Source organism: Artibeus jamaicensis, unplaced genomic scaffold (genome assembly GCF_021234435.1).
Source record: "Artibeus jamaicensis isolate MK-2021 breed Jamaican fruit bat unplaced genomic scaffold, CSHL_Jam_final contig_685, whole genome shotgun sequence".
Taxonomy (NCBI): Eukaryota; Metazoa; Chordata; class Mammalia; order Chiroptera; family Phyllostomidae; genus Artibeus; species Artibeus jamaicensis.
In genome coordinates this window covers 18,469,597-18,492,890 of record NW_026521924.1, presented here as the reverse complement: position 1 = coordinate 18,492,890, position 23,294 = coordinate 18,469,597, and the positions used below count along the sequence as shown (strand labels likewise).

Sequence of the window (23,294 nt, the reverse complement as noted above, 5' to 3'; positions counted from 1 at the left end):
TCACAACTTTAATTATTAAGAGCCTATAACTACTACTAATGACCAACCTAATTCCACTTTGATGCCTCCTGAAGTAACCATGTGTTAGCACTTTACATTTATTTTCTCTAAACCTTACCAAAGGTCACACCACACAGCTGAAGAGAGGCAAAGGTGGATCAGAACACAAGCAGGCAAATTGCAAAGCTAGTTCTTTTAATTCCTAAACCTCACTGCTTTTCTTGGGTAAAGGGTGAGGTGGGGAGAGGGAGGTGAAGGAGAAGCAGGAGGTACAAAGAGAAAGAAAGGAGCAGACAGCAAGGGCAATATTGGGAGACCTGTGGAAAGTAAGCCTGAGGACTAAAGGGTCCAGAGGAGGAATTGAAGGAAGAAAAGCAGATGTCAAAAGAAATACTAAAATACTTCATGCAATTCCAAACCAGGGCCCCAAACCCAACTAAACGAATAGCTCTGGAAGGTAGACAGTGAGCTTCTTTACATGGCCTTGAGGATGGGCCACCAGCCCAGCCACAAGGGACTGAAAGTCTGTTCAGACAATCTTCAGCCACTTCGAGTCAGATAGTCTCTAGCATGAAGAGGACTTTTGTGGGCAGATACAAACCCTCTAGGAAGCTGATCATTTCAGAATCAACAGGGGTAGAGCTAGGAAAGAAACTTCAGATAAGATCTGATCCAGATTTTTCCATTTCCAATGAGAAAACTAAAGCTCAGAGAGAAAGTAAAGAGTGTATAGCAACAAAGGTAGCACAAAAAAAGTCTAGCAATTGGAATGAAAGTCTCTCTCACCAATGAGTTTGTGTCTTGAGAACTAGGATTCACCACAATTGAATCAAATACAGCCAAGATGAAAATTTCAAAATAGCTTTCTTCATGTGAGTCTGGCTAAAATGCATTATTCATTTTTTAAAATACATTTTATTTATTTTTAGAGAGAGGGGAAGGAAGGGAGAGAGGAAGAGAGGGAGAGAAACATCAATATACAGGAGAAACATCAAGCGGTTGCCTCTCACATGCCCCCAGCTAGGACCTGGCCCACAATTCAGACATGTGCCCTGACTGGGAATCAAACAAGCAACCTTTCAGTTCACAGGCTGGAACTCAACTCACTAGCCAGGGCCATTATTCATTTTTTTTAAAGTTTGAATTTAGAAAAGAATAAGAATAACATAAAAGATAAAATGTCTAAGAATAAATCTAAACCAATTTAAGAATAAAAATACCTAAGACTAACTAAAAATAAAATATGCAAGATCTCTATGAAGAAAAACTTAAAATACTATTTGAGAGATGCAGAGCCTTAAGTCAATGGTAAGGTGCACCTTTTACACCTGGTTAGCAGGAGTTGCATATGGTGTTGGGGAAAATGCACAGCCATAGTCCTCATCTCTTTATCCTACCTGGATAAATTCCAGGTAGATCAAATATTTCTATGTTTTAAAAAAAATTAACGAAACCCCCAAAGTACCATAAGAAACCATGAGAATCCTTTTATTAACATTCCTATAAACTTTTATGAACTTCCAAGTAGAAAGCAACTATTATTCAAATCTCAGAAGCCATAAAGAAAACTTTTAATATATCTGACTTCAGAAAAACAAAAAATCTGTAAGACAAATCAGAAAACAGATGACAGAGTAAGAATGTGAATACAAACATTTGTAACTACCAATACAAAAACCCTTCTACAAAATAGCCTATACAAATGAGCAGCAAAAAGACCAAGCATTCAACAGAAAAATGAAGAACATGAACAGACATATCAAGGAAAAAAACCTAATTCTTAAATAAAAAGAGGTTCAAATCAACCCTTAAAAGAATAAATTAATGTAAAGTAACTTCAGTTAATATAAATTAATATGAAATAAAAGCAGACTAATAATATGCATAACACAGTATTTCTAGGTTTGGGGATTACATGTAAATATCAATTTTTTTATACCTTTAGGTACTGTCTGAAGTTTTTATAACATTTACTACCTTCATCATAATAAAAATGTTATTCTTATGAAAAACTGTTTATAGAGTAAAATTCTCATTTATATGTTCATGTGTATATGTGTATTCCAAAATATTAACAGTAGTCATCCATAGGTAAAAATAATCTGGGTGATTTCTTTTTTTTCCCTTATATTTATTTATTTTTTGAGAGACAGGGAGTAAGAAAGAAAGGGAGAAGAAAAACACTGATGTGAGAAACATCCATTGGTTGTCTCTAACACACACCTCAACCAGAGACTGGGCCCACAATCCAGGCATGTGCTCTGACCAGGAATCGAACTGCTGACCTTTGGCATTGTCATATGACGCCTAACCAACTGAGCCACACTGGTCAGGGTTCTGGGTGATTCTTGTTTTCTAATTTGTGATTTTCTGCATTTCCCAAATGCTACAATTATGAAATGTTTAAAACTTATTTTAAAATAAATAACAAAATGGCTATACCAACAGACTATTTTTTCACTTAATGAGCAAAGGTAAAAAGGTTTAATAGCACAGCATATACTAACAAGGGTGCCTGACGTGAATTCTTTAGTACTGCCTCTGCAGAGGGTTTATATAATATTGCTATGACGAACAGCAATATTTATTAAAATTACAAATGCACATACCGTATAGCCCAGGAATCCCACTTCCCAAATTAGGACCCACAGGTATATTTATACAAAATTACTCATTACATCACTATTATGATTAGAAACAATCTAAATGTCCATCAATAGGGGAAAGGTTAAATAAATTACCATCCATGCATTATGTAGTCATAAAAAAGAATAGGGGAGCTTTTTATATTTGAAAATGAAATGGTCTTCAACTTATATATATTGTTATATTTAAAAAAAGATCTTGAAAATACCACATCTAAGACATTACTTTTTTAAAAATGCTGGTTGCAGATATGTGACTATACTCAATGCCTATTCATTCAATGCCGCATACACTTAAAAATGGTTAAAATGGTAAATTTTGTTATGTATAATTTACCACCAAAAACAAAAGAATGAAGAGAATATATTTGTTATTGCTTGTTTAGCTACCGACTGTTTATGGAATGACATACCAGACGATAAGGGCTGCCTCTAGGGTAGGGCAGCTGACTGACCGAGTAGCAGTAAGATTTTTCTCTGCATACCTAAGCATACTTCTCAGACTTTGAACTATGCAAGTGCCTTAGATAGCAACAGATAAATAATATAAATTCTAAAACAAACAAAACTTTTACCATGCATGGGCTTCTTCTTAAAACTGCTACACAATTTATACTGAGGTTTGGCACCCAACATATATGTGTTGCTCTATGGCAAAGGTCAGCAAGCTACAGTCCACAGGCCAAATCCAACTGGAGTCCTGCTTTTGTAAATAATTTTTTATGACCATGCTCATTCATTTTACATACATACTCACCTACATCTGCTTAGGGCAGGGCTGAGTAGTTGCACAGAGACCATATGGTCTTCAAGGCCTAAAATATTATCTGATCCTATTAGAATACGTTTGCCAAAACCTAGCCTATAATAATTAAAATAATTTAAATATCAAATGGGTTTTCTGATGTTCATTTTCAATGTGGTACTCAGATTTCTCAAACATTCAAAATTACTAAGTAGGATTTTATCCCCCCAGTGATTTGAATTAGTAGTGATAAATGAATTCAAATAATAATATATTTGAGTAATGTTGGTATCAATCAAATAATGAAAACGATCAGAGAAAATTATTTTTTTTTAAGATTTTATTTACTTATCTTTAGAGGGGAAGGGAAGGAGAGAGGGAGAGAATATCAATGTATGGTTGCATCTCGTGGGTCCCCTGCTGGGAACTGGCCTGCAACCCAGGCATGTGCCCTGACTGGGAATCAAACCGCGATTTTCTGGTTCGCAGGCCTGTGCTCAATCCACTGAGCTATACCAGCCAGGGCTCAAAGAAAATTATTTCTCTAAAGTAATATATGTATTGTAGAAAATAAACTAAATTTATTCTAGGGTTGTACAAATTATCAATGTGAATTAAAAATTTCTTTTAAGAAAAAATTATTTGAACCTTCCTAGATGATGAATAAATTTTAGAAGTTTAAAATGTATTTGTTCCAGTTAGCTTCCTCTAAATTTATGAATGCCTTTTACTAAAAGTCCTGAGCGGAAAATGTACACTGCTCATAATGACAGGGAAAATCAGAAACTGTCCCTCCATAACACAAAGCCAGCTGGATAGCCAGTGGATAGCAGGAAAAGTCTACAGCAAAACTGAAGGGGTTCTGAAGTGAGCTCATCATCACCACAGTGCCAGACAGGAAGCCACAGTGTTGAGCTGAAATGGGAGAAGGTCATGTAGAGCCTGGGAAGCAGATGGAAGTCAGTTCCGGACCCTGCCACATAATAGCTGATATGCCTCAATAGCTACAAACTTAGTTTCTTCCTATAGTACAGAATGGTACATCAAGCTCTACCTCCCAAACACCCTGTGATCCTTGCTACTTACAAAAAATGGAGAACAGTGGATTAACACTGTGTCCCATACTCATAGGCCAGAATAGCCTTGCCACAGTGGCCTTCATTACTAACCCACTAAAGGCTTCTATGGACAAATGAGGACCAGATCAGTTCCCAAGGCCCAGAACTGAGCACATACATGCAGACACACAGGATAAAAACTAACAATCTCCAACATCCTCTTAAACACCGAACTTAAAAAAAAAAAAGCATACTCAAACATGTTCCAAGCTTAATGTTAAGACAACACAGGCCACCAGTACACATAATTCTGTATTTCTGAGCTAGCTCAGCAGTATGTTATCCTTGGAACAAAGCTTTTCCTCCCACTTCTGATTAATCAAAGTGACTACACAGCATGTTGTTTCGAAAAACTCATCCAAAGGCCGCAAGCATTAGGCTTATCTCACAAAAAGAGAAAAATAATTGAGCCACTGAAATGCTCCAAGCCAGCAACTATCACTCACAACCCTGACTGCATATCGGAATTCATAGGAATAGGCCCACCATTCATGTTTCTGAACTCAGAAGTAAAGATTATCCATTCAGAACTTTCTACACTAGTTTTTTACCTTTATACATTTTGGACTCTGAAAAGAGTCCATTAGGAAGGGGGGGAGGGTTCTGATGCTTACAAGGTTTGAAAACCACTGACCTAAGGCATACTTGAGGTCATAATTATCGGACAATATTTGAGACCATTCATGCACACTGAATTCCCAGAGATTACCATAAAGGCTATTCCAAAGGAAAGAAACTCCCAAAGAATCCTGACCAATGTAACCACAACTTCCTTTAAAAACTCAGGTTTCCTGGACAGCCAAGCAGCTGCCAAGACATTTATTGATGGCCCTTGGAGGCAGCCAGACAGGAGCTACCTCCACCAGAACTGAGATTAAGAGAAGAGAAGGACCAGAGGCAAGGAGGCGCTGGCCAGTGATAGTTTCCCCCAGTAGGCAGGGAGGCCCACCCAACAGGCACATCCCAGAGAAGGAAATGACAGATAAGAAATATCAGGGGAAAAAAAGAACAAGAAACAGACAAGTTATAAAACTGGCCTCCATTTCTTTAGGCAATAAAGAAATTTTATCTCAGAGAAGGTATGGGTCCACAGGATGCACTGCCATTTCAGAAATCTGGGGCCCTGCTGTTCAAATCCTCACTGTGTGACCACAGGCAAGGCCCTTCCCATTTGCGGGTCCCAGCTGCCCCAAGCAGAGCATGAGTGGTTTAGGCTCAATGATCCCTTGAGGCCTCACTTTTTCTATCAATAGGCTATTTACACCTGCCTGAAATTCAGAGGAAGTTAACCCAAAAAGCAAAGCTCAATCTGTTGCTGATAATACTATCAGGGGCTGCTGATGAGACTTATTTTTGCTGGCCTCTAACTGTAGTCCCTCAAAATTCCCTCCAAGGACCAGCTTTTGCCTCTATACCTGTCTCCTGGAAGCTCTACGTACCTGAATCATAAAGTCATTTTCCTCCTGAATCTCACAGATGCAGCGGACCACTTCAAAATCATAGCGGTCATCCCCTTCAAGTTCCTCATCCGGGTTGGTGGTCACGTCAACGTCTTGGCCATACTCCTCATCACTCCAAAGAAAGCTCTCAGAAGAGGATTCACTCACATTATCCTCCTCTGAGGCGAAAGGGAAAACAACAGTCACCATTTTTAATTATGCTATGAAATTTGAGAAATCCTTGATTGTCAAGAATAACAGCCTGTCATCTAGTAACAGCCCGAAGGATGTACACTGCCTAGCAGCGAACTAAACACCATTTCCTCATTTTACTGGAGAGAAGCCCAAGGTCACAAAACTCATTGGCAGAGAAACTGCAGCTCCTCATGAGCCACACAGATCATCATCCCTAATGATTCACATGTGTTCTTCAACCTCACCCCATCCAGCCAGAACCAGGCTTATAGCCAAGTCTGTATCCGGAGCCACCTTTAAAACTCTGTAGACATGGGGAATGAGGTACGGGCAGATTCCAGGGATAATCAGAACTAAAATCACAAGGTCATGGAGCCTAATTAGTTATCATTACAGCTAACTTTTACTGATCACTATTCAGTAGACACTGTTCTAAGTACTTTCCACATCATTATTAACTCCTTTCAAACTCACAATCACCCTATAAGGGGAATCCTCAAATCTGACTCAGATTTCCATGAGCAACCAGGTTAAATGCAGAAGCCATCAAATAAGAAATGGAGGAATTGGGGGCTGGTGAGCAAGGAATGGGAGATAATAAATATAGTTGTAGACACACTGGCTTGGAAGTACCTGAGAGTCACTAAGACCGAAGTTGGAAAGAAATGGAAGAAGGCACAGTTAATGGCCTTCATTTCATTTGATGTACTTACTTCAAAAATGTAACAGATTATACTTGCAAAGAACATGGGAAGTAGTACATCACAGTATCAACATAAATCCAGTATTGTCAGGCTAAGTGCTATACAAATGATGAGGCCAGCAGAGAGCCTCCTTACCGGATGCTTTCACTTTCCCTTTGTGGTTTCCAGATTCTGAGCCATGGAGCTGCGGGCTCATATGGACCCCAGGCTTGTGTGAGGACCCACACCTAGTGACAGCAAATGCCTTGGGTGGAGAAGGCTCCTGGGAGGTGTCACTGATCTCTTCACTGCAGGGACATTCTGAAAGAACAAGATCGGAATGGAATTAGCAGCCCCAGACATCATCAGGGCATCTCAGAACCAACCTCATTCAACCAACATCTCTGCTTTTCATAAATGTTTCATCCATTTAGCTCCCAAGATTGAAACACTGATTTCTCTTTAAAAACCAACATTTTTGTGAGGGCTAGACACACACTTTTCAAGAAGTGAATCCTTTCCTGAGGGTTCAGAGATGTGAATAGTCCATTATCTGCCTATCCTCTGCTACTTTGATGCTTTCCTGTGCACTGCCCTACAGCAGGGTATACTGGCCAATGAAGCAAGAGGGGACAGCTTTCCTAAATGCCAATGTGTCCTTGTCACTCCCAGGATGAGTGCGCTCCTTCCCCTGCCAGGGCTGAGTCTACCAGCTCCAGTAGAGGCCTGCTGGCCCTTCCTCTCCTCCACACAGGCTCAGAGGCCAGGACTCGGGAGAGGGCAAACCCTTGGCCCACCCATGGGGTAAGGAAACCCCAAGTAAACCCCACAGGAAAAATTACCGGTTTTGGTTTTCTTTTTCTTTTTCTTTTTCTTCTTTGGCTTCACTCTCACAAACTCTTTGAATTTCTTCTCTTTATTCTTTTCCTTGTCTTTTGCGGCTAGAATTAAATACAAGTATAAGTCCTGGCATTCTAATATTCTGTTGTCAACCCTGGGATGTTTATTCTTAAGTTAGTAAGCATGTCCAATGTGAAGAAGACAGATGGCAGAACAGAATTCTGGGCCTGGTTCTGCCCTCAGGACTCTAGAGCCCCTTCTCCATCACTTCTACAGAACCTCTTCTTTTTATCCTCACATTCTCTGAACATAAAGGGAAGAGAGCCGCCTTCAGAGGCATGCTCTGGCCTCTGGCTGAAGACTGTGAAGTCTGGCCTGAGGTGGCAGAGCTCACAGGGATAGTTGTCTAGTGGGGATAAAGCTAACCCAGGTCGCTGAGGAGCAGGGGCAGCCAAGGTGACAACAGGCAGAGCTCATTTGGGACTGTAAGTACACAGGAGGTCTCCTTCGGGTAGGCACTCCTATTCCCTACTCCAGGGCCCAGGGGCAGAGCATCCTTCCCTTGAGTCATAACAGACACCAGAGCCTGGACAAAGGAGTATGGCCTCTGCAGCTGGCTTCAAATCATGGTTCCACCACCTACTAAATGTACAGATACTGGTTCAAGCTAACCCATCTCACCCGCACCTCAGTTTCTATTCTATGAAGTGGAAACAACAGTACCTGCCTCACAGGGCTTGTTGTGAGGATTGAATAAGACAATACAAGTGAAGAATCTGAAATGGCGCCCAGCACATGGCAAGTACTCAAAATATTATCCTGCCTGCAATATTCTCTGCCCAGGAAGTGGTGCTGATCTGCTATCAGCCCTCTAAGACAGCCTGACCGATTGTTTCAAGGTTCCCAGAACATGTGACCTGAACAGAGAGACTTCCTGCCAGGACTGTGCATCCGAGAACAGCCTGCCCCCTGAGCAGACCGAGGCTTTTCCAGGATGGACACCTGTCCTCTCCTCAGGCTGCAGGCACCCCTCAGGAGAAACACCAGTGCCCTTCTTGCTCCCTCTGCACATACGCCTGCTCCCTATTTCTCCATCAGATCGTCACTGAGTCATGACAGAAGACAGACATCAAACTGCTGCTTCCATAAGGGAAGAGGAAAGAATTGTTATCCTCACCTAGGGAAAAACTGCCTGCCCGCCACAGAGCAGCTGACACAAGCAGTGGCCAGAGAGGGAATGGCAGCTCACGGGCAGATTAGAATTGGGTATGCTCTCAGAGATTTTCACAGCCTATCAGGGGAAGTGATACTCATGGCCTAACACTATCACTTCCCCATGTCAACAATTTATTTAAATCCTCACCTGAGGATATGTTTATTGATTTTAGAGAGACAGGAAAGAAGAGAGAAACATCAATCAGTTGCCTCTTGGATGTGCCTTGACCAGAAATTGAACCTGCAACCTAGGTATGTGCACTGACCAGAAATTGAACCCACAACCTTTTGGTGTATGAGATGATGCTCCAACCAAGTCAGCTGGCCAGGGCACACCATGTCTACTTCCCCACCCTCATCTCCCAGCAATCCCTCACTATGGATACAACCAAACACTGGCCCAAAAGGGTCCCCGAATAACTCCCTCTCTCAAACCTTGTATTTTTTTTTTTGCCTTAGCTCATGTAACAGAGACTGCTATGCATTCTCCTATACACTTTTCTCCACTTGTTCTATATGAAGAGTACATTTTCCTGCTCCCCCTGTCAGAGGTATAGCCAGGTACTGATGTTCGAGATATGAACAGAAGTGTGCTACTTCTGGATAGTGCCCTTAAAAGAAAAGAGGCATGCCCTCCCTCCCTCTCCCTTCCCAACAGCTGAAAGACAGGCATGGTGGCAAGTGATTGTGGACCATGCAGAGGAAAGCAAAACCTGAACGTCAAGCCTGGGGAACACCAAGGAGAAGGCTGGTCCTGGACCATTTCATGGAGTTTCATGTGGGAACTTGCAGTCTGACAAGAGAAGGAAATGAACCTGTCTTGTTGAAGCCAACTACTTTTACATAGTAATCGATACCCTAATTAGTTCATATTGCTCTCTTCCTTTAAAGGAGAAAGCACATGTCCCTGTGAGAAGGCCAGTCTAGAACCATAAGAAAAGGTGCAGACTGCGACAAAGAAGTGCCCACTGCCCCAAGGCTCATTCTGGCCCAAACTAAGGTTTATCCAGAGTGAGAACTTAACCCAAAGCTTCCGCCTGATCATCGAATATTCTCTGTGAGTCAAACCTCTACTCAGGACTGAACTCACCTATGCAAAAGCAAACCCAAATACTAAGGAAGCCTGATCTTGCCCCTGAAGAGAATTTACTAAATGGATTCTGGTATTATGAGAAATATCACTTGGAAAAGCATATCTAAATTGACCATCCAAATTCACTGATGAGACTAATGGCCTGGGGGAAGAGGAGACATCCGACAGCGAGAGTCAGATGGCCACCTCAGGAACAGATTATCATGACAATTCATTGGCCTTGATGCCTTTAAATCTTTGCTCTGCTTGTTCTCAGCACAGGGATGCCGAACCTGTTCTCCTGCCCTCTGGTTCAACCCTTACCTACCACCTCCCTTTAAGGCCTAACTCAAACGTAACCTTCTCTTCTCAACATCCTGCTCTGCTCTGTAGGCAAAGTCTGAATTTGTGTTCCTATAGCACTTAATATGTTCCCAATATAGGACTTAGCCCTTTTCACTGTACCTGTTTATGTGCTTTTCTCCCCACATGAAAGGTCCCGCATCATCACTTCATAAATGAGGAAATCAGCCCTGACTGGTGTGGCTCAGTGGACTGAGCGCAGGCCTACAATTCAAAGGGTCACCGGTTCATAATTCCCAGTCAGGGCACATGCCTGGGTTGCAGGCCAGGTCCCCAGTAGGGGGCATGTGAGAGGCAACCACATACTGATGTTTCTCTCCTTCTCTTTCTCCCTCCCTTCCCCTCTCCTTAAAAATAAATAAAATATTTTACAAAAATAAATAAATGAGGTAAGCAGATCTATGAAGAGCTCAGAATACAAGTAGGCAAGTAGCCAAGACTCAGTCTCTGGACTATCAGGCCAGAAATGGATCTCCTGTTCGACATTACCAGCAGGAAAATTGTGGCCCTCCCACCCACACAAAAAAAAAAATTAAAAATTAATTTTTAAAAATCTGCAGAGTGTTCTGGTCCTGAAAGACTGGAAGTCTCAAGAACCTCCATCTGAGAAATCCACTAGAACCCAAGTTTCCATTTAATATAATCAGCACACGCAGCATATCGAGGGTACTTTTTTACAGTAATTATCCCCAAGCAGCACAAATCCTTTAATATTCTGTTTTCCACTTAAGAATAATGTCAAGTTCACATTGCCTGTGAACCAGGACATAGGCTGCCTAGTGTCAGATCTCACCTCGAAACATCTTTCCAACTGAACTCCCCTCAAATGTCTGAAATTCTACCCCTAAAGATAAGGACTTCCTTAGAAGTCCGAGGTGAAACCTAGATATGCTGAGACAACAGATAAGCTACTAAGTTGGTTTTATTCTTTCAAATCCTAAAAAATTTAGCTATCAGAGTAGTCAAATATGAACAAAACCATGAGGGAATGGACAGAGGCTTTGATGGGAGAAAAAGTGAAAGGAGATGCCTAGAAAGGGGAGGTAGGGGGCCTTCTGGAGCCCTGTGGCCTGTGCAACCTCCTGAACACCCTGCTATGTTTGCTCTCATTGACAGCCAGCAGCATGACTTAACTCTTATTTAGATCAATAAGCCTATGGTAAAAAACTGACTTTATTATACATTGTTTCACCTAAAGTCATATAAACTATTAACAACATTAAGTGAATACTTACTCTACGTTAGTATGAGATCCGAGGGCAGTACATAAAAGTAGAAACCAAATTACCCAGGCTTCTTAATTATACCAAATGGCAACAACCCGTCTATTGGTTTCACACATAGGGTCAGAGATCACCTTAATCTGCCTGGCCCTGCCCTACTGTCCTGACACCTGATTTTTGAAATGCTGTCAAATGCTTTCAGGAGTTTCACATGTCATCTAATACGTATGTATTTTAATGGAGAAACTATAAGCAAAAATATTTCATAACGTTAGTTTTAGGTTAAAAGATGGGAAGCTTGTAGAATTTACTAGAAACTCATTAATTTTCCTGCAATTCCCCAGAAACATGTAATTTTTCAATTTTTGCAAGTCTCAGAAGAACGCTCCAAAAAGGTTCTCTATAATAGAATTTAAACATGACATTTTCCGGTGTACAGGACAGCGCTCCAACCCACTGAGCCACACTGGCCAGGGCATGAACATGACATTTTATGGTAACCTTACTACCACCATTGTAGTTTCTCTACAAAATAAACAATGCTATAGGGAAACATTTTCAGTCGCAATTATGATGAAATCAGACTCAAATTGGGCACAACAGGAAAATTACATATCACCTTTAAGTTTTTTATTAATTTACTGATTTTAGAGAGAGAGAAGTAAGGGTAGGTGGAGAGAAATAGAGAAAGAGAGAGAAACACTGATTTTGTTGTTCCACTTATTTGTGCATTCACTGGCTGTTTCTTTTAAGTGCCCTGGTTTGGGATCAAACCCACAACCTTGACCAATCTGGATTATCCTCTAACCAAGCGAGCTTCCCAGCCAGGGCCAGGTAGCACATTTTAGTTCTTTTGTCCTACAGGCAGGAATGGGGGATGGGATGACGGCACCCATGCTGTTCTGAGCATAAGTTCTCCTGCTGGCTTTGGAAGGAGCTCCCTTTCCTTGACTGTCCCCACTTCATGCTGGGAGTGCAGAGGCCTTCGGAGGCCTTCAGAGGCCAAGTGACTTTCTCCAGGTAACAGCAAAAGGCTGAGGTAAGAACGAGAGTTAGGTATTTCTGCTTCCTCTAAGGGGGCCGCGGCTCCGTAATGTAAAGCCTGAGGATCCCTTGTCACTTTTCAACCTTTTGGGATTCACCTGGACCAGACCAACACCTGCTTTCTGTGTCAGAAATGCAAGCACTGTGACCTGAGCAGCAGAGTCCTCTATGGAACAGACATAACGCAGAATGAAAACACTTACTTGGGGAACTGGCAGAGACTCGCTTTCTGGTCAGGCTCTCCTGGCTGGCCTTGTCTGAAGCTGAAGAGCCCCTCGTTTGGACATGCCTCTTTCCTGGACTCTCCTCTGGCTCTGGAGACTTCTCCATTCCATGGAAATACTTCATGTGATAGTGCAACAGTTTGGCTTTGCGGAAAAATTTTAAACAATCCACAACCTTGCACCTAAATTTGTGGTCAAAGTCGACGACAGCTGGTGCTTTAGATGTCACCAAATCATCTGTTTTCTTAAAAGCATTTGTTACTGAAAGAAAAAAACACACACACAAATATCCCTTGTGCTTATCTTAGTTATTACAATATATACCTTAACATGTGGTAACAGAAAGCAAAAGAGCAGCATGCATGTGTAGTTGAAGACACCACTGGTGCTACCTCCCAAAGAGTACTGTTTGGAGAGAAGAAATTCAACCTTAGGGTAAATAACAGAGACTCAACTGTGATTTGCCCTTGAGATCAACAAGGGATCAACATGTTTGTTGATCAACAAAGGGATCAACATGTTTGTTTGTTTCTTCTGAAGCTGTCCTAGAAGGTCTCAGGGTTTCAGACTTTAAGGATCCTTAAAGAACAAGGGAAAATCCTAAAAACATAAATCAGGTCCCCAACCCATTATTTGTTACTGATGTCCTGGACTAGGTTCAGACTTACCACCATTCCAGTGGCTCTCTATGTGGACAGAACTAGGGTTTATACTGGGTGGATCTCTTTATACACTGAAGGGATCTTACAACAGTTTTTGCACAAGGAGAGGTAACTGTTATAAAGGTTCTAGTATTGAACAGTTTTGAGATTTCACTGCCATGTACTTTGTTTCATCAAAAGGATTCAAGACTATAAAAATCACCAACTGAATGAAGCTGGAAGGCATGAGAACTTGGACAGCTCAAGGATCAAACTCGAGAGGCAAAGTTTGAAACCATCCCCCGCAAACCAAACCAAAGGCAATGGTCTCATGTACCAATGGCAAAAAGTAAAGCTGTCACAAGGTCTTGATGTGTCAGAAAATCAGTTTATTGAAGACTTCCCTCACAGAGCCCTCCTTCAAATGAGAGCAATCACCTTCAATTCAAGTCACTCCCCTACAGAACAGGTCACCTGAAAATACGCTTTCTTGAGTGAATCAAATCTTTCCTAGACACAATGATACAAGTTCCATTAGCAGTAGATAGTGTGCTGAAACTTCAGTAAATATTATGATTACTTTTTGAAGAACATTCCATAATCAAAATAAATTTTAAAATTCTTAAACTCAACCTAAATCATACTTTGCCATAGCACTAGGGTACGACTGCAGAACTGCTAGGCTTGACGATCTGATGGATACTGCTATATCAGCAACCTGAACAAGTAAAAAACTTGTCCACACACACCCACCACCCCCCACAAGCAGAACCCCTTAAAATTACTTTCCACCCCTGACAAGAGATATATAAGGGTCAAATCAGTTAGATGTGGTTAAGAGAAGAAAAATAACATAAAGCAAAATGGCATACATACTTCTCAGACTAACAGTATAGGACAAGCATGTCAGGAGAGAAACTAAAAATTCAAATGTCTGATTCATTCTAAAATTCTTTCTTAAAGCCAAGTAACAAGTAGTTTCTCTCAAACTTCCTCCTCTTGGGCCTATTAGGGTAAACATATGAATTTGCCATTTTTGTAGGACTAAAAAGGTTAAATATTGACAATTTCACAGTAATTCCTTTTCCACTGGACAGCATTTCAAAACTCATTCCAGACAACTCCGCTTACCACCATGTAAACAAAGCTAAGGTATGAGATCAGGGAGCATTGCTGACTGCCACAACCTGAGGACCAAAGTTCAAGTGAACCCAACCATCCTCTGAATTGTATTTAAAGCCCAGATCTATGATAAAATTATTTATAATGCAAAAGAATGCTAAAATGCAAACATCTTTGGATTTTTTTTTAATTTACAAATTGAAATTGATCTTCGGCAAGTGGCACTGAGAAAACTGGACACGTGAAAAAATGAAACTGGACCACTCTTTTACACAATATACAAAAATAAACTCAAAATGAATTAGACTTAAACATAAGGCCTGAAAACCACAGAACTCCTAGAGGAAAACACAGGTAGCAAACCATTTGACATCAGTCCAAGTAAATATGGTTTGGGGTATGTCCCCTCAAGCAAGGAAAACAAAAGCAAAGATAGACAGGACTTCATCAAACTAAGAAGTTTCTCCACAGCAAAGGAAACCATCAAAAAACAAAAAGACAACGTGCAAATGAAAGAATATATTTGCAAATGATATAGACAATAAAGGGTTGATATCCAAAATATACAAGGAACTCGTAGAACTCAATAACAAAAACAATCTGATCCAAAAATGGCATGAGGACATGAAAAGACATTTCTCCAAAGAAGATATACAGGTGGCCAACAGACATTATGATGCTCCACATCACTAATCATCAGGGAACTGCAAATCATAACCGTAATGAGATACCACCTCACACCCGTCAGAGGATATGGAGTACAGGGAACCCTTTTGTAGTGTTGGTGGAACTGTAAATTGGAGAAGCCATTATGAAAAACAGTTTGGCGATGCCTTAAAAAGCTAAAAATAGACAATCCAGCCATTCCAGTTCTGGGTATTTACTCAAAGAAAATGCAAACACTATTTCCAAAAGATACACACACCCCTATTTTCACTGCAGCATTAGTAACAACAGCCGCAATATGGAAGCAATCTAAGTGTCCACCATTATAATGAATGGGTGAAGTAGATGTGGTACATATAAATAATGAAATACAAAAAGCAATAAACAACAAAATCTTGTCATTTCCAACATGGATGAATCTAGAGGGTATTATGCTAAGTGAAATAAGTCAGAGAAAGATAAATACTGTAGTTTCACTTAACACGAATCTGAAAAAAAAGAAAAAAACAAAAACAGACTCATACAGAGAGCAGAGGGATGGTTGTCAGAGGGGAGGGAGATAGGGATGAGTGAAAAAGGAAAATGGGAATGTAGTTTATAAAATTGTGATAGGTTAGCACAATCACAGATGACTGTTAGAATTAATGGCCTGATCACACTGTAAGGCATAAAAATGTCAAATCACTATATTCACCACCTGAAACATGTTATATACCAATTATATAAAAATAATTTGTAAATAAAAATTGTAAAGCCTATATATGAAAAAAAGTTGAAAGTGAGAACTTTGAACCAATTTTATAAAGAATTACCATTCTCTCTATTCAGAAACTTTGTACTCTTGTACACCTGTCATTTGCATAAGGCTAAGATAGGACAGTGGTTAAAAATGTGTGCTCTGCAGCTGGATGACCTGGTTCAAATCCCAGGTCCTTTACTTATTCCTCCTGCCTCAGTTTCTTCATGTGGAATTGGAGATAGTAACGATACCTTCTTCACTGAGGTGTGCGAATTAAATAAACTTACATGCAGCAAGTACAGAAAAGTGTGTGGTATTTAAATGTCTTATTACTATGCAGTATCATTTGGGGATGATGAATAAATGGAACTTATGAACAGCCTTTCAGGAATTAATTAACCTGCTCATAAGCAGAAGGGCAGAAGTCACTGCCGCTCCCAGCCTCACTGCATGCTCATGCCAGGGCCGGTATGCTATAATGGAAATGGCCAACTTTAAGCCCCGGCTCTATACTTCGTTAATTGGATAGGTAAGCTGTGCACATTTTAAAACATTCTGATTACTCAGTTTCTCATCTATAAAAGGGAATAATAACACCTATTTCAAAGAGCTGGAGAGAGAGCCATAGTTACCCATGTACTTGGCACAAAGCAGGCCGTTTCTAGCATAAAATACATCTTAGTAAACAGGCTTGTCTTCTATGGAACATAGCTAGAAAGAGCTATTATAATTATCGACCAAGTAAAACTTTCCTTCCACCAGCCCTTAAAAGACAACCTGGGAGACACTTCACTCTGTCAGCACTATTTTGTCTACATCCTACATCCTAAAAATGTGAAATCCAAAGCCCACCACAAGATTTCTAGTATGCCTATTCAGTGGGATTATTATCCCCACATTTTAGAACATCTTACTTTTACAAAATGCAAAGACTTTTTTTTTAAATAATCACATCACCCAATGCCAGAGAGTACCACGCTTAGTCCGCCAAAGCCCTGAACTTTGTGTTGTCTTTTTAAAACATGAATTAAAGTGCATTTCTGTTTTCCCCAAATAGTTTGGTCAATCTATATAAAAGAAGTAACATTTAGCCCAAATAAATAAACTTCATCGTATTATTTTAGTCCAATAATTGTATAACTCAATTCTGTAGTCCCATATATTCTTAGGTCTTTTTCCAAGCTGTTGATAAAGATACAGAAGGACAGGGCTGAGGAAGGCCTATGGAACTGGTTAGGCTTATACCAATCAATTAATCTACACTCTGGGTAGAACTGCCCAAGCCAATTCAATTTCATCCATGCAGATCACCAACATGCTCATATATCTATTTCCTCCTTGTCCACAGATTTCAAAAGAGATGTGGTTGAACTATCTGCTGAAATAAAGATATACTGGGTATGACAGTGCTATAGATCCCCAAAATTCATATGCTGAAACCTAATCCCCCATGTGGTATTTAGAGGAGGGGCTTTTGAGAGGCAATTATGTGATAACAGAGCTAGTGTCCTTATCAAAGAGACCCCAGAGAGCTCTCTTGTCCCTCCTATCAGGTGAGGTTACAGTGAGAACTGTAGGAACTAGGAAGTAGGCCCTAACCAGACGCTGAATCTGCTCAAGCTTTAATTTTGAACTTCCCAGCCCCTGTGACTGTGAGAAATAAAGTGCTGTTGTTTATAAACCACCCAGTCTATGGTGTTCTGTCATAACAGCCTGAACATAGTAAGCCTCTCAGAAGGAATTAAGTTTTGAGTTTATCAGAATAAAAACTCCAAAAGCAAAACCCTTGCTTAGCAGAAGGTAGGAAGAGCTGGACCTCCAAAGGAGAGCAAGCCTGGCATGCAGGTGGGCCACCTGCCTCTAAGAGGCAGTACCAGGATCACAGAGGCTCAGGTGAACAGAGAAACTCCCTGGGAGAGAAGACACTGCCAAGTGTCACTGTCATGAAGCCCCTGGCCAAGCTAAGAGCCCCCTTCAAGATAAACATCAATAAAACAAAAATGAGTTGCTGCTACGTGTCTGAAGGAGTAAACATTAAAAGAAAGATTTGAGAATTATGAATCTTCAACGATGGAAATTCGGGAAGATTCCCCTGTATATTCAATTCAGTAAAAGTATAACTCATTGATATGCATGTCCTTCTAATTATAAGCCTGTTAGGAATCCACCTTGTACTACTGGGAAAGAACAATCAACACAAGCATCAGGATGAGACAAGCAGCAAATAGGGTTGATTATCCATAAACCAGTTATGGATAATAACCTGTGAGAAAATCTGATAGATTACACAGTTAACTATAACCTCAGACCCTCAAGCTGAAAAATGATTTAAAAAATTACATAGTATTAGTGTTTATGTTCACTTTTTAATGATGAGAATTATGTACCATAATTTAAATACACATATTTAAAAACACATATACCCCAAGACTTAAGTATTTGTTCCTTTTTTCATGAAGGTCTTACAAACTGTACTAATTTTGAACTCCACAAATTTTTAGAGGCATAGAAAACTTCCCAAACTTTATAATTTTATCCTACTCTCCCCTTACCATAGCCACAATGAGCTCTCTGTACACACAATGAAAGCTGCCAGTTCGGCCAGTGCAGTCCACGTGGCTCCCTGTCTAGTACACTTCTCCCATATGCAAACCAAGCCCTGTTCCTCCTTCAAACGCCACCTCCTTGCACAATACTTCCTCCATGGTTTCTCAGCAGAAAAAATTCTGTTCTGCCTTCTTTGTACCTCCATAAGTACTTCATGGAAAATAAATCACATATCTATCCCTTTCTGTTTGTATTACAGTTGGTGCTGTTCACTCCTCATTCTAACATGTGAAATACAGAGTGTATTCATTTTCTTCTTACAGTATTTATTGTACTACCACATCAAATGAGAGAGTTAGCTCCCTGCGTGTGTCCATGAGGTAAGAGAAGAGAAAACCCTTATCAACTGTAACAGGTTACTTGAACATTAGCTGTCATCATGGTTGCCACTGATCTCATACTGACTTGCTTAAAATAATATTATGCATAGTCCAAGAGGGGTTCATGTATCAGTGGCATGACCTGCAAAATTTTAACATCTAATTGATCAAAGGCTGATGTATTGGTGATGATTAATAAAAGCACAATAGGAACAGTAAAGTGACACAGCCAGCAAAAGTGTTTTACATAGTTTAATGTAAAAAACACAGCATAACTATGCTCAAGAAAACCCACAACAGAAACATTGTGAGCAAAACATAAAATCATGTATAAGACTAATATAAATGTAATATATATATATAATTTTTTAGAATTGTAAGAAAGTAAACAGTGGCAACCTTTGATTACGCATTTTCAAGTAAACAAGATTAGTTTTCTCTACTTTTCTGTGTTTTCTAACATGTTTATAATAGCCATATTATTTTCACAGAACAGGCAACAAAATTCTTTTATACTTTCACATTATGCTCCTCCCCAGAAAGCTGTTCCTGTGACAAAAGAAACACGGTGTTGAAAACATGGTCAAGACACGAGAGCACCACTGGCTGCCCAAAGGCCTGTGGGCTACTCTCTACGGAAATCCCAAGTCTCACACATGCATGTGTATTTCCCAAGGGGAGGACAGTTCATTTGGAACATCTGTCACTGGTGGTACCCGTTAAGTGACATCATCCACTCCTGGGATGCTACGGTCCTTGTCAACAGGGAACCACCTCAACAGGGAACCTCCCTGTCAACAGGGAACTACCTCAAAACCTCAGTTAGATGACTGTGATAGTGATATTCAGTCTGACTGGCAATATTCAGTCTGGCATTCTAAGTTCCATCCTGCTTTTGAAACACATCTCCCATTAACCCACGATGAGGCCTCAGAAGGCAGGACACAGAAGGCAGGAAATATGTGCATTAAATCCTCATGGAAGCCTGGTTCAAAAGCTAAAGGTAATCAAGTTACCTTTGGGGTAGAAACCAATTTATTCCTGTTTTGTAAAGCAGTATGAATGGAAATCAGTATTTGCAAATAGTTACTGGTATTCTCATGTAAATGCTCTGTGCTCTTCCTCATGTGATTTCCAGCCTCTCTCATGTTACTAATATACAGAGAAAAACAGTCCACAGAATTTCAATTTTCTTATAAGAATAGTAACTCTAAGGAACTGTTTCCTCATGTGTGTGTGTGTGTGTGTGTGTGTGTGTGTGTGTGTGTGTGTTTTGGGTGGTGGTGGCGGTGAGGGAACAGACTATAAAATGTCTCCTAATAATCCCTGCCTTCTGGTAGTCACAATCACATACAAATCCCTTCACCCTGTGTGTGGGAAGGACCAGTAAATTGCCTCTAATACAATATGGCAACGGTGACAGTATGTCACTTTCATGACTATGTAATGTAACTGCCATCTTACACTTCCTTGCTGGCTGGATGAAACAAGCTGCTATGGTGTGAGCTAGTCTATGAAGAGGTCCATGTGGCAAAGAACTGAGAATGCCAGCAAAAAACTGCAAATGCCAGCAAAAAACTGTGGCCCTCAGTCTGACTTCCTGCAAGTAACTGAATGCGGCCACCAACCACGTGAGCCTGGAAGCAGATCCTTTCCCAGTACAGTTTTCAGAGGAGAACACAGTCCTGGCCAACCCCTTGACTGTAGCCTTGCAGAAGAAGACCTGTTAACCTGTGACTGATATCCTCACAAACTGTGAGAAAGTACACATGTGTTTTGAGTTATTATGCTTGCAGTAATATTGTTAACATAGCAATAGATAATATAGGGTAGGATCGGAAGCCCTCACATTTTCTAATAACACTTAGTACTTTCCCTTTTATAATAAGCATAAATTACTTTTATACTAAAAAAGGTTTTTACACTGTTTCTTGAAACTTGGATTAGAACTAAATGTCCTATTTAACCCCCTTTTTGTATATTTATTACTATACCTCAAAACCTCAGTTAGATGACTGTGATAGTGATATTCAGTCTGATTGGCAATATTCAGTCTGGCATTCTAAGTTCCATCCTGCTTTTGAAACACATCTCCCATTAACCCACGATGAGGCCTCAGCATCTGCCCCAGCCCATTGCTGGCCCCAGCAACTGCTTTGCTCCCACAGCTCATACTTCTGCTCATGCTGTGCCCCTCCCTGCCATTCTTCCCTGGCTCAGCCAAGTCTTCACTTCCATCCAGAGCCAGCTCACTCCACGTGCAGAAAGGCATCCAAATGGCCCTGGCAATCAGGGACCACATGCCAACAACTCCTGGGACAAGTGACCATCTGCTACAGTCCATCTTTAGCACTCTGGACCTGCTTTTGGATCCTGTTATTTGTCACTTTTCCAGCCAGAAGATAAGGGCCATGTTTCATTGTCTTGTGTTCCCTCAGCACCAAGCCCTACTACAGCTGGTATTCTAGTCAGCAGTGATACCACGTGAACCCAGTAGTTAAAATATATTTTTTGACATGTACGTCAAATACTATAATAAATGAAATATTTTTTAGTCTGTGAAGGAGTAACTTTCTCAGCTCTGAAGTAAAAAATCAATAAAAGAAAAACATGAACAGATTTAAACATTCACAGCAAGTCCAGTCTAATGCTTAGAATAAAAAAAATAAACAACTAAGATGTCCACAGAGAAACAGTTTTAAAAATTACAGGAAGTTGAGCCCTGGCTGGTGTAGCTCAGTGGATTAAGCGCAGACCTGCGAACCAGACAATTGCGGTTCGATTCCCAGTCAGGGCACATGCCTGGGTTGCAGACCTGTTCCCTGCAGGCCAGTTCCCAGCAGGAGATGCACAAAAGGCAACCATACATTGATGTTTCTCTCCCTCTCTCCTTCCCTTCCCCTCTGAAGATAAATAAATAAAATCTTTTAAAAATTAAAAAAAAGAATTACAGGAAATCTAAATTATGTAATTCTCAACCGCCACTTAAAAGAGTGAAGGAGCTCTGTACTTACTGATATGGGTAATCTCAAGACATATATTAAGTGAAAACAGGAAATTGTCCAGTGCCTACTATATAATTCTATGTATGGTTATAGGTGTGTGTGTGTGGGGGGGGGAATAGACAAATGCCCAGAAAGGAAACTGGAAGGACAGAAATCAAACTGTTGATAACAGATTTCTCCAGAGACAGGCTTGGGCTAGGAAGGCAGGTGGTAAAGAGAAACTTCCACATTTTCTCTGTGTTCTAGGAACAATGAGCACACTTAGCACCCAAATCTTGGTTTCTAATTTCTACACTTAAAAATATATATATAACTTCTTGGAGAAACAGCTGAATCCAGGGTTGGGTACATATGAGCTTAAAACATCTTGTTATGCCAGAATGTAAAGAAGTGCTCAAAGAAGAGAAGATACAGTAACAAGTTTGAAGGGCTCCCACTGGCCAAATTTGGGACCAAAATGGGTATTAAAATAAATAATAATAGAAATATTATAATCCATACAACAAAGTGATAATCTGTAAGCCTGTGTGTATATAAATAAATACAATAAATTAAAAAAGAAGGGAAAGCTCTTCCTTAAAATAGAATACAAACTAATAAATGTAGAAAGAATGAAGAAAGTTAGAAATCACCATTAGGAAGCCATTTGTTAGAGTTGTTTCAAGCAAGAAATATCAATAAATGTTAAAATAGTAGGCAAAAAAAAAAATAGTAGACAAACATTTAATAAAGAAAGAAGGCCTGGCTGGTGTAGCTCAGTGGATTGAGCGCGGGCCTGTGAACCACACAATCGCAGTTCGATTCCCAGTCAGGGCACATTCATGGGTTGCAGGCCAGTTCCTGGCAGGGGACGCATGAGAGGCAACCATACACTGATATTTCTCTCCTTCTCTCCTTCCCTTCCCTTCTAAAGATAAATAAATAAAATCTTTAAAAAAAAAAAAGAAGGTATTTACATAATCTCAAAGTATCCTCTCACAAGAAATGTTTTCATTATAAAGGGAAAAAAAGTAATAGCTTTACAGTAGAGAAACCTGGTAGTTACTACCTTAACCAAATGATCAAAGTTAGCAGCACCAATAAATGGGACAGATATCATGTGCCTCCTGATACAATTGAAAAAGACATATCACATGGTATTTCTGCTAAAAGTGAATAACCTATATCTGATCTTGAGGCTACATCAGAAAACTCCATATTGAGGAACACCATATTCTTCAGAAATATCAAAGTCATGAAAGATGAGGAAAGTAGTACTAAACAATTGTTTCAGATAAAAGAAAACTTAAAAAAAATGACAATTAAATCCAATGTGTCATCCAGGATTAGATCCTGACCAGAAAAAAACAAAAACGTTTTTCCCACTTTTTCTACAACTGATAAAGGTC

The 23,294-nt window shown here is 40.2% G+C and overlaps 1 protein-coding gene across 4 annotated transcripts in view; it reads right to left on the bottom strand.

Moving 5' to 3' along the window:
- PHF20 (PHD finger protein 20) overlaps positions 1–23,294 on the bottom strand; it is a 115,816-nt gene that overhangs the window by 15,859 nt on the left and 76,663 nt on the right. For all 4 annotated transcript variants that reach the window (XM_037164399.2, XM_037164398.2, XM_037164400.2 and 1 more), the window contains 4 exons: positions 12,786–13,067; positions 7,668–7,766; positions 6,982–7,146; positions 5,948–6,126 (listed from right to left, as the gene is read on the bottom strand). In XM_037164399.2, the coding sequence (XP_037020294.2) occupies positions 5,948–6,126; positions 6,982–7,146; positions 7,668–7,766; positions 12,786–13,067 (725 nt within the window). The remainder of the gene's footprint in view (positions 1–5,947; positions 6,127–6,981; positions 7,147–7,667; positions 7,767–12,785; positions 13,068–23,294) is intronic.